Source organism: Crocodylus siamensis, chromosome 3, assembly GCF_052110815.1.
Source record: "Crocodylus siamensis isolate JL-2025a chromosome 3, ASM5211081v1, whole genome shotgun sequence".
Lineage (NCBI taxonomy): Eukaryota > Metazoa > Chordata > Crocodylia > Crocodylidae > Crocodylus > Crocodylus siamensis.
In genome coordinates this window covers 149,170,809-149,187,975 of record NC_143397.1, presented here as the reverse complement: position 1 = coordinate 149,187,975, position 17,167 = coordinate 149,170,809, and the positions used below count along the sequence as shown (strand labels likewise).

At 41.3% G+C, this 17,167-nt stretch overlaps 1 protein-coding gene across 1 annotated transcript in view; it reads left to right on the top strand.

Moving 5' to 3' along the window:
- RBFA (ribosome binding factor A) overlaps nucleotides 1–16,456 on the top strand; it is a 31,121-nt gene extending 14,665 nt beyond the window's left edge. The window contains exon 7 of the mRNA XM_090039514.1: nucleotides 94–16,456. Within this exon, the coding sequence (XP_089895640.1) occupies nucleotides 94–502 (409 nt within the window). The 3' untranslated portion in view covers nucleotides 503–16,456. The remainder of the gene's footprint in view (nucleotides 1–93) is intronic.
- The last annotated feature ends 711 nt before the right edge of the window (nucleotides 16,457–17,167 follow it).

Genomic DNA, 17,167 nt, shown 5'->3' with positions numbered 1-17,167 from the left:
GAAACTTAACCAATTGCACGTAAACCGATTCCTTAGCTTCTTCCAGGGGAATAACTTGAACATGCATTTAAATTCTCTTTTTCCTTTCCACAGTGAATCAGAGACTTCAGTGACTACATTGTCCTCTGATATGTCAGCTTCATCTCTCCAGTCAAATCTTTTTGGTGTTGATCATAAAGTCCTGAATAAACAAATAATGGAATACAAAAAAATGAAAAAAGTGAAAAATGTAGAAGGCATTGGGTGGGCAGAACAGCAGCATAAGCAGTTGGCTGAAGTGCAAAAACATATGAGAATGAAAAAGAAGAAGACAATGGATTCTTTTCAGAATTATGTTCCACCTCAGGAATACTTATTGAACAACTACAACACAGAATATTTGGATGATGAAACTGTATCCTTCTCAGAGAATGAATTGGAAGATGAATTACAGGATGAGGTAAATGAATTTAAGGCAGATGATGACATAAACCAAAACCCATCCACTACAAAACTGAAGTGATATTATAAGCCGTACATTTCTCAATAAAAATAGCAGATAAAAAGTTGGCTAGAATATATGCTGAAGCATTAGCTGTGTAACTCCACTTGATTTTCCTCTTCCACCCTCAAAAGGTATGGTATGATATGGAAAAACTAATGAATACAAAGTGTCACAGTAAAAGAAGTTTAAAATGCTGTTTTTAATAAGTATGACATAAGTTGAACTTTTTTGAACTAACTAAGAATTTAAGGTTTTAGAAATGTTATGGTTGTGCTGAGGGTTGCAGGCAAAGTTCCTTATCCTGTTATAGACGAAGCAACTTTATTGTGAGCTAAAACATATTGGTTGCCTCCTAGGAAGTTAATTTCCTTTGTCTTGATATAAGTACAATGATCTGTCAAAGAGAAGGATTTCAGAGGACATGATTATGTTACTTTAGAACCCTAGCATGCTATTAATCTGCAAGTTTGGAATCTACTTCTTGAAGATTTAAGTATATCTTGGTGTTGTGCTCTTACATTACTAAGACTTCTTTAAACTGTACAAGTATATACACATTTTGAACTATTTCATTTGAACTGTAAACATTAAGAAATTCATGAAGTAAGACTTGGTTTCCATGAAGCTTGGAAAGACGTAGGCTTTTTAAGCCTCTCTTTGGAGGAGAGTATAAGTAAACGAGGCACAGAATGAATGGATGCAATCTTTTTTTTCCTATCCTCCTGTTCTACATTTGTTTAGTACATATGTAGCTCTTGTTTTTTATTATGAACAGAGTTGGACACTAAACAGATTGCAGTTTGCAGAATTCCTGAAAGCAGCTGATATTTTAATCTTCAATTAGCCAATAGTTTCTCTAGTAACTCTTCCTCCCTATAGCCTTAGGAAAAACAAAACAAAAAAGGAAGGAGGCGCGGGGGAAGTGTGCCTTTATGCAGTGGCTAACATGGGTTCCTTGGTCCAGATACACTTGAAGTCTTCCAGGGATTTACCTTAACCATTTAATATATTAAAACCTGGAGCTTTTCTTGACTATTAAGCTTTTAAGACACAAGACATACTTTCATTTCTAGTGCAGCCATGGCCTCTATGTCTAATTCTTCCCCAAATACATTAAAATCATTTAAGATATGTGATGGCTTAACTGTCATTCAGTCTCTTCATTAGGGGAAAAATTGTGTTGTAACTTTACTGTTCCAGCTGTCTTTGTATTTGTATGCTGCCCTCCCCCAAAAAGGACTTTGAGGAAAAATCCTAGCATATACTAGGTTCAATTACCACGAGCCTTGCAGAGGCCAAAAGACTAGAGTCTTTCCAGTGGTTTTGTATCGTTCTCCCTCTCTCTATCCATTTTGCACAAGGGGAAACCAGTCCTGAATGGTAAATGAGGGTTTGCTTATTTATTGCCAGCTTACTGATAGCAAATGATTCTCCTCAATTAACTTGATATCCACTTGGATACATTTGCAGAACCAGCCATCTCCTTTCCCTCTCTAATACAGATTGTATAAGTTTACTTATTTTACCCCTTCTTCCTACAACACAGTTTTGATGCATTAGCAATCAGGTATGAACAAGTAAGAAAGGCCCAGTTACATATTAGACATGACTTAGGGTGTATCTACTATCTGTTCATATATTCTGTGGTAGGTAAGTTTAAACTCTTTCCTAACTATAGCCACCAGTCAATTACTCTTCTTGTGTTCTTCATAGTTTCATAGTTTCTAGGGTCAGAAGGGACCTGAGTAGATCATCTAGTCCGACCCCCTGCCATGGCAGGAAAGAGTACTGGGGTCAAACGACCCCAGCAAGGTGTTCATCTAGCCTCCTCTTAAAGACCCCCAGGGTAGGAGCCAGCACCACTTCTCTTGGAAGTTGGTTCCAGATCCTAGCTGCCCTGACCGTGAAGTAGCGCCTGATATCTAGTCTGAATCTACCCTCTGCCAGCTTGTGACCGTTATTCCTGGTCACTCCTGGCAGTGCTCGGGGGAACAAGGACTCCCCCAATGCCTGCTGATCCCCCCTGACTAGTTTGTAACAAGCCACTAGATCCCCCCTCAGCCTTCTCTTGTGGAGGCTGAACAGGTTCAGTTCCCGTAGCCTCTCCTCATAAGGTCTTCCCTGCTGCCCTCTGATCATGCGAGTGGCCCTCCTCTGGACCCTCTCCATGTTGTCCACATCCCTCTTGAAGTTCAGTGCCCAGAACTGGATGCAGTATTCCAGGTGCGTCCTGACCAGTGCCGCATAGAGGGGGAGGATCACCTCCTTGGACCTGCTTGAGATGCATCTGTGAATGTGTGACAAGGTATGGTTGGCCGTCCTGACTGCATCCCCACACTGCCGGCTCATGTTCATCTTGGAGTCAGTGATGACTCCAAGATCCTTTTCTGCCTCTGTACTGACAAGAAGGGAGTTCCCCAGCCTGTAGGTATGGTGCCAGTTGTTCCTCCCCAGGTGCTTCACTTTGCACTTGTCAGTGCTGAATCCCATCCTATTCTTATCCGCCCACCGCTGTAACCTGTCTAGGTCGGATTGCAGCCTATTTCTCCCTTCTAGTGTGCCCACATCCCCCCACATCTTAGTGTCATCAGCAGATTTACCCCCTCATCCAAGTCACTGATGAAGATGTTGAACAGTGCAGGACCAAGGACTGAGCCTGGGGGACCCCACTGCCCACATCCCTTCAGGCCGAAAATGAGCCATCCACCACCACTCTCTGGGTGCGGCCCTCCAGCCAGTTGGCAACCCAATTGACTGTGTGGATGTTGACACCACAGTCCCCCAGTTTCTTAATGAGAACAGGGTGAGAGACAGTGTTGAAGGCCTTCCGAAAGTCCAGGAAGACTATGTCCACTGCTACCCCTGCATCTAAGGATTTGATGACCTAGTCCTAGAAGGCCACCAGGTTGGTCTGACAGGACCTGGCGCTAATGAACCCGTGTTGGTTGCCCCTAAGGATGACCTCTCCTGCTGGCCCCTCGTGGATATGTGTCAGAATCATTTTCTCAAAAAGCTTGCCCAGGATTGAGGTAAGACTAACTGGCCTGTAGTTTCTCGGGTTCTCCTTCTTCCCCTTTTTGAATGTGGGTTAAGTTGATCTTGCCTTGCCTTTATAATTTTTTAAGCAACTAAAGAGAAACATCTAAACAGGACAAAGCCTGGTGTTCATATGAGACTTTGAAAGAGTAGGCTAAAGAGTATGTAGGTAAATTGAATGTATTTGAATTTGCAGGGCCTAATAAAATTCATCCTGCCTTTGGGCACAGGGCTACAGATGAGCTAAACCAACTCTGGAGGAACCACGTTTGTGGCCCAGTGAGTAAGATCCAGCATGGGAGGGAATGCAAAAATCTTGGGTGGGGGGAGGCATATGCCCTCTCACCACATCGTTTTGCCCCCCCACACATTATTTGTGCCCATAACTCCCTTCCCCACACAGTTACTACCTTCCTTACACAGTGGTGATCTGGGGGTGAGGGACTGTGGGTTGGGAGTGAGGGCCAACAGCATATCAGGGCTGCTCAGTGCCACAGAGCAGCCTGTGGGGGCTGGGAAAAACACATTCGCAGCTGGATGTGTGTCCTGGTGAGGAAAGGGATGGGGGAGCTCTGATTTTTCCATGGTAAAAAAAACCCCAACAAAATCAAATGCCAAAATATACAGGGGTTTAGAAGTCATTTTATAATAATGATTGAGGCATTGGTAGGCTTCAGATAGCTTTAAAACTGTAAATATATCAATAAAACATTGTGTTCAGCTGATACCTATACAGGTTTCTCTTGATTTGGGCAGGTTCTGTATAGGTGAATTCTCTCTTGTGCGATGATGCTTTTTATACTAAAAATTTGTTATATGTGAGGTAAATTCACTCTTATGCGATCAGTGTGGTGGAAGCCTGCGGTCAGCTGCTTTGTGCAGTGTACTGTGGGAGTGACGTGCACCAAAATATAGTCTGCTGTATGGATCCGTGCTCCTCACTCATTGTCTCTGACACGTTTCTGTAGTTGCCATCCCCATTACAATAGTACCCAGTGCTTGTGTGAACCATATGCAGTTGGTGAGTACTAAAATTGCCTTGTAAAAGTGGTAGGAACGAGTCTGGGGGTGAGTACAGTCAAGATCTTGGAACATAGCCCTATTTGTTACATTGTAAAGTAGGTTCCCTTTATGCAAATTTGAGTTATGTGCTGTTTTCCAGGAACACTTACACAGCATAAAGCAAGGGAAATCTGTATAAAGAGTGGCATTTCATTTTAATTATGGAAAAACATGGATTTGGGGTTTTTAATGAGTGAATTTGGGGGGGGTTTATCAGAGAATTTGGGATTTTTAAACAGGGAAAAATGCTTCTAACTAGTCTCACATGATATTCTCCCAAGCAGAACTAAGGAAATATGATTTAGATTAAAATGGTTATAAAATAGCTGCACAAGTGATTAACTTCCAATTGTTTATTATCAACTTGGGAGTGGATCTGAGTGCATATCTGTCCTGAACCCGTTTCTGTTCATTGTGTTCATTCACAATTTGGATTGCGGAACAGAGAATAGAGTTATAACATTTGGTGATGAAACCAACTGGAAGAGGCTGCTAGTATTTCAGAGGGTAAGATGAAAATTCAGTGTGAGCTTGGTTTTAGACTGTTCTTCCAGCTTAAACCAAAATGGAATTCAGCGAAGACAACTTGTAGGTAAATGAGGTGAAAACTAATGTGGGCATGCTTAAATCCTAGGCCCAACTCCTTGAGTCTCTATGGACTTCTAAATTCACTCTCGTGGCTAGGTGACTGACTGTACAAGAACAAACCATGCTGCACTATTTGTGTAGTGAATTACGCTTACTGGAATAATCAGCTAGATTTCCGATCATACAACCTTAATTTTATTTGAACTACAGGTGGTTCAATTTAAGCAGTTGCAGAGCCATTGCTGTTAACACAGGTTACAGTAATGTATGTTAACATTTTTAATTTTGGAGGTACCTGATGTGAGGGTGTTTGCGAGAAGTTTTTCCCACCTAACGTGACACATGAGCCTTGTGAGGGAAGAGAGATTATCAGAGGAAGGCTGGAGAGAAAAAGGGAAGGTCCAACTGACTGGCACATAATAGTGAAGCCCATCAGATGCCATTGTGAAGCAAAGGTTTGTTGCGGGTAGGTCTTGCTTGACCAATCTCATTTCCTTCTATGACCAGGTGACCTATCACCTGGAACAAGGGAGAAGAGATTGATGTCGTATATCTTGACTTCAAAAAAGCCTTCGATCTGGTATCCCATGATTACCTCTTGGTGAAACCGGCCAATTGTGGCCTTGGGTTCACCATGATCCGCTGACTGGGAAATTGGCTTCGTGGTCGGACTCAGAGGGTAGTAATTGATGGAAGTCAATCATCATGGTGTCCTGTGACCACTGGGGTCCCCCAAGGCTCTGTCCTTGGACCCATATTGTTCAACACCTTCGTTAATGATGTGCATATTGGAGTCAGGAGTGGACTGGCCAAGTTCGCCAATGACACCAAACTTTGGGGCAAAGCATCCATGCCAGAAGACAGGCAGGTGATCCAGGCTGACCTGGACAGGCTCAGCAAATAGGCGGGCAAGAAACTGATGGTGTTTAACACTGAAAAATGCAAGGTTCTCCACCTTAGGAAGAAAAACCTGCAGCATCTTTTTAGGCTTAGCAGTGCTACGCTGGCTAGCACTACAGAAGAAAGAGACTTGGGGGTCATCGTTGACCACAAGATGAACATGAGCCTGAAATGCGATGCTGCGGCTACTAAAGCGACCAAAACGCTGGCTTGCATCCATAGATGCTTCTCAAGCAAATCCCGGGACGTCATTCTTCCCTTGTACTCAGCCTTGGTGAGGCTGCAGCTGGAGTACTGCGTCCAGTTTTGGGCTCCACAATTCAAAAAGGATGTGGAAAAGCTTGAGAGAGTCCAGAGAAGAGCCACGCGCATGAGCAGAGGTCAGGAAAACAGACCTTATGACGACAGCCTGAGAGCTATGGGGCTCTTGAACCTGGAAAAGCACAGGCTCAGCAGTGATCTGATGACCACCTATAAGTTTATCAGGGGTGACCACCAGGATCTGGGGGAACGTTTGTTCACCAGAGCGCCCCGAGGGATGACGAGGTCGACCACTTATAAACTACTGCAGGACCGTTTCAGGCTGGACATAAGGAAGAATGTCTTTACTGTCCGTGCCCCCAAGGTCTGGAACAGCCTGCCATTGGAGGTGGTTCAAGCACCTACATTGAACACCTTCAGGAGTAAACTGGATGCTTATCTTGCTGGGATCCTATGATCCCAGCTGACTTCCTGCCCTTCGGACGGGAGGCTGGACTCGATGATCTTCCGAGGTCTCTTTCAGCCCTAATGTCTATGCAATCTATGAAAACTTCTATGTAACAGCTATGTAACAGCTACCCATGACAGAACTTTCATAACTATTTCAGTTTGTGTGTGTGCATGCATTAAATCAGTAAAGTTGGGTCCACAAATGGCCTGGGGGAACTCTTGTAGTTTACCTCAAAGTACCACACAGAGAATCCTTGAATTTAAGGATTACGGTAGACCATAACCTGAATAAATCAATATAAAACTAGTAAAAATGCCAATTCTCATTCTGGGATGTTTAGTAATAGTGTATGAGATGTAAAAGATGGGAGGTAATTTTTCCACTTAATGATGGTACATCATCAGCTGGATTACCTTGTTCAATTTGGAGCACCACACTTCAAGAACAATGGAAACTGCAAAGAATATGAAGACGAGCAGAAGGGTTAGAAAATGTAACTTATTATGGAGAGCGGAAGGAATTGGGTTTCAGTCTAGAAAAGATGATTAAGAGGGAGGAAATAAGTTTCCCATCTGTAAGAAGTATTATATGAGAAGCACAGTGATAAATTGTTCTCCATATATACTTTAGCACTAAAAAAATAACCTTAATTTGCAGTCAAGATTATTAAACTCTTAGGAAAAACTTTTAAGCTTTAAGGCAGAGGGGGTAGTCAACCCCCTCACACAGGTGCCAGAGCATGGCGCACAAAGGCCATGCTCTTCTCAGGGTGTAGGGTGGGAAAGGGGCCAGGACTGTGTTGCCACAAAAGAATTGGGCTCCTCATGGCTTCCTCACTGCCCTTGCCCTGGGCATGCCAACATCTTACAAGTTGAGGTTGGGGTGTTTTTGGCGTGCTGCCCAGAAACACTGCCGATACCTGCTATAAGGCTAGTTAAGTACTGAAGCAGACTATCTATGAAGGCTGCCGAATCTCTGCTGAAGGATTTTAGGAACAGGTTAGACTACCATCTACCAGAATTGGTCTCTAGATTTATTCACCTTGCCTTTGGGTAGGAGGAAGAGGTAGATGATCTCTTCAAGTCCCCTACACTACTATAATTAGTTCTTCTGTTGGGATTATTTTTGCCCATTTTGTTTTACAGATTAAGTCATTTTTAGTGTACAAAATCTGTTTCTCTTTGTAATTGTATGTCTTAATTTGTCCATCAACTGAACTGACAATCTTCTGATCTGTTCCTGGTAGTATGGCAAACATTTTTATTCTGCAGTTTACCAAATCAGGTAAAGATAGTTAAACCTTGTCACCCAAAACCCAACTCTCCAGTGACAAGAACATTCATTTGACCAACAGTTTATTCTTTCTCTTTTGGAGGCACCACTGGGAAAAGGGTAGAGAATTACAGACATTACAGTAGGTCATTTTATGAGGATACCAATTAAGGCTGTAACTCAGCAAGTCACTTAAATATCTGCTTACTTCTAAGTGTATATGGAATCCCATTGACTTCATTTTGCTGAATCTGATTTTAATTTCTTTTTAGAGTTTATTTCTGTACCCAGCCAAGGTACAGTGTTTAATGTAATTCAGGTTCCCATTTTAATTATTTGTGTTTTTTTAATTATCTCTGAGGATTAACCATAAAAACAAAGTAAATTGGTTAACATTTTATAAAAATAGACAATAATTCATTCATATCAGTAAAAATACCACTTGCTAACATTAATTATGGAAGTCCAGTACCTGGAAATTACAAAAAATCCGTAATATTAACAGCTCCTGGTTCAGTCTGCAAGCAAAGGACTGATTTGAATCTGCCTCAGAGTAGGAAGAAAAATCCCCCCAAACCCCCAGACCTGATTTTCAGTGCACCTATGACTTTCTAAATCCAAGGGAATAATTATCCTTCTCCCAACATTTAGTCACTGGGATCCTAGAGAAAGTTAGATGCATGACAGGTGTAATCAACTACCACGCTTACCCTCAAAACCAAACTACAGTTCTTTGTAAGAACTGTATTTGCCTTTAATCCCTTGTTTAAAGAGTAAAATTGCTTCCAGCCACTGCTGCCTGCAATGAGTAATGTCATGGCAACAAGGCTGCATGGAAAAGGGAGAAGATACTGCTTAGCAACTACTGGCACCTTCAGGCAAAAGGGCTCCATTCTAAATTTGAAGGAAACAAATGGTGAAGCCAGGTCTACAGCAGAAAGAACTTGGAAAAAGGAGGAGACGGGATGGAAAAAAAAAAGGGACCAACAGGGAATACCATAATAAGGGACTGGAAAAATACACGCAAACAAAAGATTCAGAAAAAAGTAATATCAAGCAAGTCTAATTAAAGTAGCTGATAATAAAAGCATCTACAACGCCACAGAAGTCAGCAGATACAGCTCAGGACCAAGCCCAAATAAGTAAGGCCTAACGTAGCTTCCATCAGCATAAAAGCAATTGGGACCTAAATATTGAACACTTTACCAATGGACTTCTAGCCTTAAGATGACAAAAGGCAGGAAGTGTAGATGCAGGTTTCCCAAGGCAATCCAAATTCTGCTTTTGCCCAGATGTTTTGACACAACATTTCATGATGTCAGTATATAACACAGGACTTGAAGGGACCCTTCAACGATTTCAGTCCTTGCTACCACAAGTAACCACATGATATAAACTAAGGCCCATGAACTTGCTGAGCTCTATCTTCAAACTGGATTCAAAATTATGTCCATCCTCCAGCCCCTACTTCTCTTGGAAGGTTGAACAACACTGCTAAGTACTTAGCAAAAAGTTATTTCTTTCCATTGGCCATGTACACCAGTAAGTTTGGGACCTGAGTGTCTTAGCTTGTAACACAAAAGTGAGGTCTAGGGTCCACAGCAGGTACATCTTTCCTTAGATCAACCTGACATGAATGGAGTGTCCCAGCTCTCTGGCCTGATGTCATTCCATTGATTTCAGTGGTTATTTCCCATTTCCACCACTGGGAAGAGAGTAGCTCTACAAGGGGTAGAGGTCTTCGATGAAAGGAATTAATATTCTTGCTGGGTCAGGCTCCTTTTAGAACAGCTACCCTTTCCAGCAGTTGATCTTTTCATTTGGAAAGTCTCTCAGAAGTCTGTGTTTTTTGTCAAGAAAGGGGAAAAAAAAAGAGGGAGCAACAGGAATGATGCTGTGAGGTGGTAAGTACCCTCATCTCCCAAAGTTAGCACCCTTACACAATCAGGCCATTAAGAAAGTAACCATGTTTAATTAAATTATGTCTTCACTTTCTAGGGGTCTCCCACACCCAATTTAATCTGAAAGCCTTATGATCCCAAAGTCATAGGGTATGCAGGCTTGCCAAACCAAACCAAGGAAAAATAATAATAAGTATTATTATTATTATAATTATTAGTATTATAAGTATTATTATTATTATCTGTTGGCAAGATATAACAGACCCAAACTAGTTCTACAATCCTGCCATACTTTATCACAGTGAAATACCAGTCATTGCCATAATCGCGCAATAATTTAGTTATTTTTCAAAGCTGAATATAATAGAAATATATTTTTTAGATTTCTCCTTCCCTCCCCTCCCCTCCCCTCCCACCCCTTAGGTTTTCCACATGACCCAGTTCCAGCTCTAAGCCTCCTTTTCCTAAACAACAGCAGAGGAAGGGAGAACTGGTAGTTTATAACTGTCACAACTAATCTCCTACCTGACGCCCTGCTACCTAGCTTGAGGAGACATGCACTGCAAATTTAATTAACTCCCCCAATAAGGAAAGCAAAAAGGCCAATCCTGACAAGACAGAAGACAAGCAGCAAATGTGAGGAATCTGAGGAAGCAAAATGGTGAAGCTGTTGAAAAGGGGTGGGTGGGAGGAGGAAGAAATAAAGCAAACTAACTCCATGGGAACCTGAGAAGATAGCAAATTCTGTAGCTGAGGCATGAGGATTTGTACGGCCCTGAAAGACGTGTGTAAGCCACTTCACGCATTTTAGAACATGTCTGCAGACTCAGGTAGCCATTGCTGTATCTACATACATTTGGGTCATCAAGCTAAGCTTTCTTCAATCACAAGGGCTACTTTTCCCTGCCCCAATGAAAAATTCTAGAACACCAGTTTGTAGCAAGATACAAACTCTGTGACAAATTCGGCTTTTGCAGAGCTTTGCTAACATACTTCATTTATTCTGCACAGAGCAAGGCCTGCCAAATGGTAAGCACCATTCAAAGACCTCCAAGGAGGTGACTCAAAATATGCAGCAAAAGGACTCTTTGCACTTTGAACAGTATCACTGCTGCATTAGGCATAACTTGAGAATGTGGAAATCAACCTCTGAAAGTCCATGCACCATCCGGGACACATTGCCTATGGAAGTGGAATCTCTATCCCTGGACATTTTTAGGAGCAGATTGGGCAGATACTTGGCTGGGATGGGTTAGTCAGGGATGATCCTGCCTTGAGCAAGGGGCTGGACTAGGTGAGCGTGTGAGGTCCTTTTTAGCCCTACTTTCCTATGATCATATGACATTCAAATGGCCAAATAAAAATAACTCGTTTCATGCGCCAGTGGGCACATGCTTGCATTACATTATCTTTTAAAACTAGCAGAAATCTAAAAGGGCCTTGCCTGTATGACATGGATATCAAACTCAATTTGTGCCATGGGCCAGCTCTGGACTGTAGGACTCCTTACAGGCCAGTTTTAGCCTGGGAACAATGTAGTGGCAGTGGCAGCAGCTCCAGCTCTTGTCCTGTGCCCTACGCCAAAGCTGGAGCTGCTGCCAGAACACAACGGGTAAGCATGCTAATTTGAAAAGCACAGAAATCCTGCAGTGGGTAAAGTTAGTGTCCATCAAGTTTGATGCTTTTCATTAGGGGAAGAAACAGAAAATTATAATAAGAGGTTGGTTTTGTGTTGAAATAGCATTTATTCTTTGAATGGACTGTCTCTACAAGTACTCAGTTGTGCAATAAATGAATCTATTTCAGTGGTTAGCTCTTGGAAGAATACATGCCTGGTCCTGGCGGTCAACAGCCAAGGACATAAAAACTTCCACTTCCGCAACGTCTGCCTGATACCTACTGTCACCAGTCACCCCTTAAATCTCTGAAGTAGAGAAAAGGAGCACTTCAGCTCTATGGAATCAACAGGTTTAGGGAAAGAGAAATGACTGGCTAAGTAACCATATTTCCCTTCGTGATTTTCCCTTTCCCAGATCTTCATTTGGATGCCAACCAGCAGTGATAATGCTCAGGAGAAAGGTTGAAAAGATTTATTAACTGAAAGAAAGCTCAATAACAGACTGCTTTCACAAACAGAGCATTTGCTTTAACATCTCTACTGAAAAAAAACTTTCTCCCTAAGGGTGCAATTCAAGCTTCAGATTGCCGATTTCAGCATTTTCACGTGATGAATTAAAGCTGTAGCAGCAGCTTCTCCTTCAGTACTTTAGTTATAGGAACAACTGCAGGCATGCAGCCTGGCTAATTACAGAATTTGGTCTATTTAGTTTACTACTCGGATTTAACAACTGGCTCTTAGCTTTCTTGTAAGCCGCTACAAGGATCTGAACCATCTCGGTTCCAGTGAGGCCCTGTTATCACTGAAGGTCAGAAATCAAACATGATTGTAGGTGCATAGCTAAGAGGAGGCCATTACCTGCAAGATCAGATGTAGTTATTTGTGCCAGTACATAATCAGAACCAAACTAAACCTGAATCTCTAGCAGGTCCTAAGGAACTATGTATACCGGATAGTCGTTACTTCTCTTCTTAGAAGGAGAAATAAGTGGACTCAGGTAGCACTTTGATGTTTAACTACCCAGTTGCTTTGCATACATGGAAAAAGTGCAAAGAACTCCTGTCTTGATGGGTCCAAGAGTCAGATCTACAAAACTTGCCTAGCACCACACAACTGGCCCCTGAAAAGCTATAACTGGAAACCTACTGAATTCAGGATGGCTACCCTCTGATTTTGCAGTCTGAGCACTGTACCCAGCACCATTTTCACGGCAGAGCATGGCAAGCTCTCCCCGTGCCTCTGATTGGCTGAGGGAACCCCTCCTGGAGATTGATAGATGACCCCAAACAAATGGCTCCCATGGGCTTGATCAGGAAGCCTCCAATTTGCGTTCTCTCCCTCCTACCCACATTTCAGGACATCAGGGCTTCCTGTTGTTTTCTGTTTTGCAACTCCTTTTTTTTTTTTCCCCCTCACTTGCTCACCGATTTTTCACTTTTTTTGTGGGGACTTACTGATTTTGTGGTTTCCAGGAAAATCACACAATTGTGTATTCAGTAGGTGCCTAACTATAACACTAATTGAGCAAAAAAGATTGGTTGCACCATGTCTTTGGAATCTTACTCCAGTTGTTCTGACTGCTCGTTAAGCAGACGGGCTCATTTTCTGGCACTGATTCATCCTAGAGCAATGCAACAGAGATATTTCTCAGCTCTGAATGCCAGAAAGAACCTAAGGGTCAGACAAAGGACAAAGCCCAAACATGAAAACAGCAAAAACTGGACTATAAACAAAAGCAGTTTAACTGCAGCACATGTCCCAAGGCCAAAAGAGAATAGAGCTGGTTCAGACCAGCACAAAGAGAGGACCTGAATTACAACTAGAAGGAAGGAGTTTTCATATTTTCAGATGTTGAAGCAGACCACTTTGGCAAGCTGAATAAAGAAATGCTTGAATTGAGTCACTTTGGGCACACCTGGCCTGGTGTGTTGGGGAAAGAATTAATTAAAAATAGGGAACTGCAAAGCTTTGTGTTGTTATTTGTCTGGCAATGTAAGTGCAGTCCTAGTATGCAAAAATCTGTGTTTTCAGGGTACTTTTGCCCAGCTTATATTGTAACTTTTGAATGCAACAGCAGTTGAAACATCTGGATGAGCAATAGATGTTAAATGACTGTTTTCAAAACTCCATAATGGATCTTGGCAATCAATACAATTAAAATAGCCACTGTAAGATCCAGTTTTGTTAGTTACAGCACAGATCTATTTCTCAAGAAAAAGGCCATGGTTCTTCCTATAAACCTAACTTTGGCACAGTTGTAGATCAGAAAATTATACTTTAATCCAGGAAACTTCTTTCGCTATTCCTTCTTGCTTTAGCAGGAAAAACGGATTGAAAAAAAATGGGCAACACGGATTACTGTGGATGTTATTAGGCATGCTAATTTAATGACTTAAATTTATATGATTATTGCTGTCAGGATAACTTGCTCGCTCACTCTCCATCTTGCAGTTTTGGGGTTTTATAGATGTACTGACAAGAATGCTGAACAGAGTTGCAGATACCATCTCTGCATCAACAGACTTGTACCCAAAATGCATACCGCCTTAATTGCTTAAAATGTCACAGCAGCTATGAGACTATGAAAATAGAGATGAAATTAGCTGATGAGATTATAGAAAATGAGAAAAAAGCAGTTATGTCCATTTTCAGAAAAATGCAGCTGTGTAACCAATTCTATGTTGTTTGGTGGAACTGGATAAACAGCAGACTAGTACTCAGGTTAGCACCTGCACTGCTTTGCTTTCTGCTCTGAAAAATCATTTAACAAAAAAAAACGCGATTAGTTTGTCTTGTGCTGGTAAGAATTGCCTATATTGTTTTGATTTTAAACATGACTGTACCTTAAATTTCTAGATTGTTTTCCTGGGTCCATGACAGTATTTTGTTTTATTATAGAAGAAAGCAGTCGTAGATGCTATGTCACAAGTGTATTTAGGTATACTGTAGTGGTCAAACAGATGAGTCAGAAGGATGATTACCTGAATTGGTTCTTTACAGATTATCACAAATTAGCTTTCAGATGTTCTGTTATAAAATTATCTCCTTTTTAACTCACCACCCAGGAGCTAGTTGAAAAATCTGGTTTCTCTACAATGGCAAGCAACCACAGCACTCAAAACAATTTAGCCAATTAAGCTATCTTCAGTTTTCAAAGAGGAACAAAGAGTCCTAGACTCTGATTTTAATTAATAACAGGCTTTTTAGATTAGCCATATTATAGCTTTGTTAATAATACAGAAATCCACTGTCTTATATTAAGGACAAACAAAATATAAGAGTTCTGTAGGGAGGGTTATAAACTGACTATGTTATATCCTACTTAGGAGCACCTAGACATGAGCAGGGTGGCTGCTCCAATGCAATTACCATGCTCCAGCAGCCTCCAGTGTCTTGTGTATCAGCATCCCTGCACTTCAAAATGGCAGTGGGGATAGTTTATCTAAAGCTCGTTCGACTCCTGCTGCCATTTTGTAGTGCGGGGACACTGATACACGAGATGCACCAGGAGCTCTCCAAGAGCCGCTCTAATTAAAGGACCCCCACTTCTGGAGCACGTGTATAAACACCCTAGATGACTAACTGTCCTGTAGTACAACAGCATATGTAGGCAAGCTAGATCAGCATTTCTTAACCTGAGTCACAACTCAAAAATATATGGGGCTGCAAACAAATTTTAAGAACGGATCGTATTTTGCAGGCATTTAAAAAAAAAAAAGATAGTACTTGTGCTTTACCATGTTAACGCTGTGCATACTAATAAAGTTATTTGAATGTGCACATGCCACCAGTTAGTCAGTCAAATGAACCATTACAGTAGTAACATAAAGACGGTTAGAGTTATGGGAAAAGAATGTTTGCATTAATCACAAAGTAAGTCTGTACTTTAGTTGGTGAAATGGACAAATGTTTAAACTGTCCTGTTGCAACTGCAGGTACCAGTGATACTAGGAATTCATCACAACCTGAGAAGAGAAGCAATCATAGATATAACCCTGCTTAGTTGAAGTTTGGGTTTTCATTTATTAAGGATTGAAAGAGTATATGTAGTGTTTCATCTGCAGTGAACTGTTGGCAAATGAAAGCCTAAAACTGCTGAAGTTATGTAGGCATTTGGAGACAAAGCACCCTAGCTAAGACAAGCTTCCTGGTTTTTTTTTTTTTTTTAAAATGAAAAATGCAGATTTAGAAGTGACACAAAAAAGACTTGAACATGTCTGTACTGGCCAGGAACAAGCACTGCATCTTCTTACCTCATTGCACACGTCATTGCTAAGTGTAAGAAAGTTCACATTCTGGCACAGGAGTTAATTTTACCTTCTGCTATTGACACATGCACTGAATTATTGGGAAGAGTCAGCTGCAAAAAAATTAAAAGCAAGCAATCCTTCTCTCCAGTAACAGTATGGAGAAGAGAATGCAGTATCTCAGAAGACATCAAACTGCAAACAACTGACTGTCTTTCAATAAGTGACTTGTTTTGCTTTACAGTTAGATGACTCTACAGATATATCAAACTGTGCTATCTTTTCAGTTTATGTAACGCATGTATGGGAAGGTGATTTTCAAGAACAATACTTTTTTATTGTAGATTTGCCTATTTCTACTACTGCTGATGATATATTTTTTGCACTGGATAATTACTTGGAGTTGGTGGGATTGAACTGGTCTAAGTGTGTTGGTGTTACAACTGATGAAGCCGCTTCAGCAACAGGGAAACATCTAGTTGTTCAAAAAATCCTTTTGAAAGCACCCAATGCAACATGGAACCAGTGTTTCCTACACAGGGAGGCATTAGCAGCTAAAGACATGGTACCTGAGCTCCACAAAACTCTGAAAGATATTGTCAAAATTGTGAATTACATCAAACAAAATGCCAAGAATTCACAATGCTTTCAAGTTTTTTTGTCAGGAAATGGGTAGTGAGCATGTACATTTACCATGCTAATGTTTGTTGGCTGTCCTGTGGTAAAGTGTTCTCTCATTTATACACATTTTAGGTGAGTTGGCAGCGTTACTGGGGGGGAAAAAGGTCTCACCTGGCAGAGCACTTGAATAATGACACATGGCTTGAAACATATTCCATCCATTGAATGATTTGAATCTGTCTTTACAGGGAAGAGGCCACAATCAGTTTGAGCAAAATGACAAAATTGCCACAGTACAAAAACCCCTTTCTTTCTGTGGACCAAACATGTTTCAAATGACAGGATGGACGTGTTTCATAATGTGTCTTTAGAAACAAAAAATTAGAAAGATTCTGCTAACCGAGAAGCACTGAAGAAAACAATCAGTAATCATTTACTTTCCAGCCAAGCAACTCAAGGGCAAAGAATGGATATGGGATCCATTTGGCGTTGTATTGGAAAATTTGAGTCTAAGAATCTCAGCAGGTTAAATCATTTTGTGATTGCAGTCTACAGAAAAAATATACTGAAATAATCCTTCCCCAGTTTTGGTGAAGTACTGCTGGAAAATACCTTGCTCTTGCTTGCCATGCTGTTAGAGTAATTTTGCCTTTCAGTACAATGTACTTGTGCAAAACCAGATTCTTTGCCTTGACTCAACTGAATAAAAGCCGGAACAGACTGCAT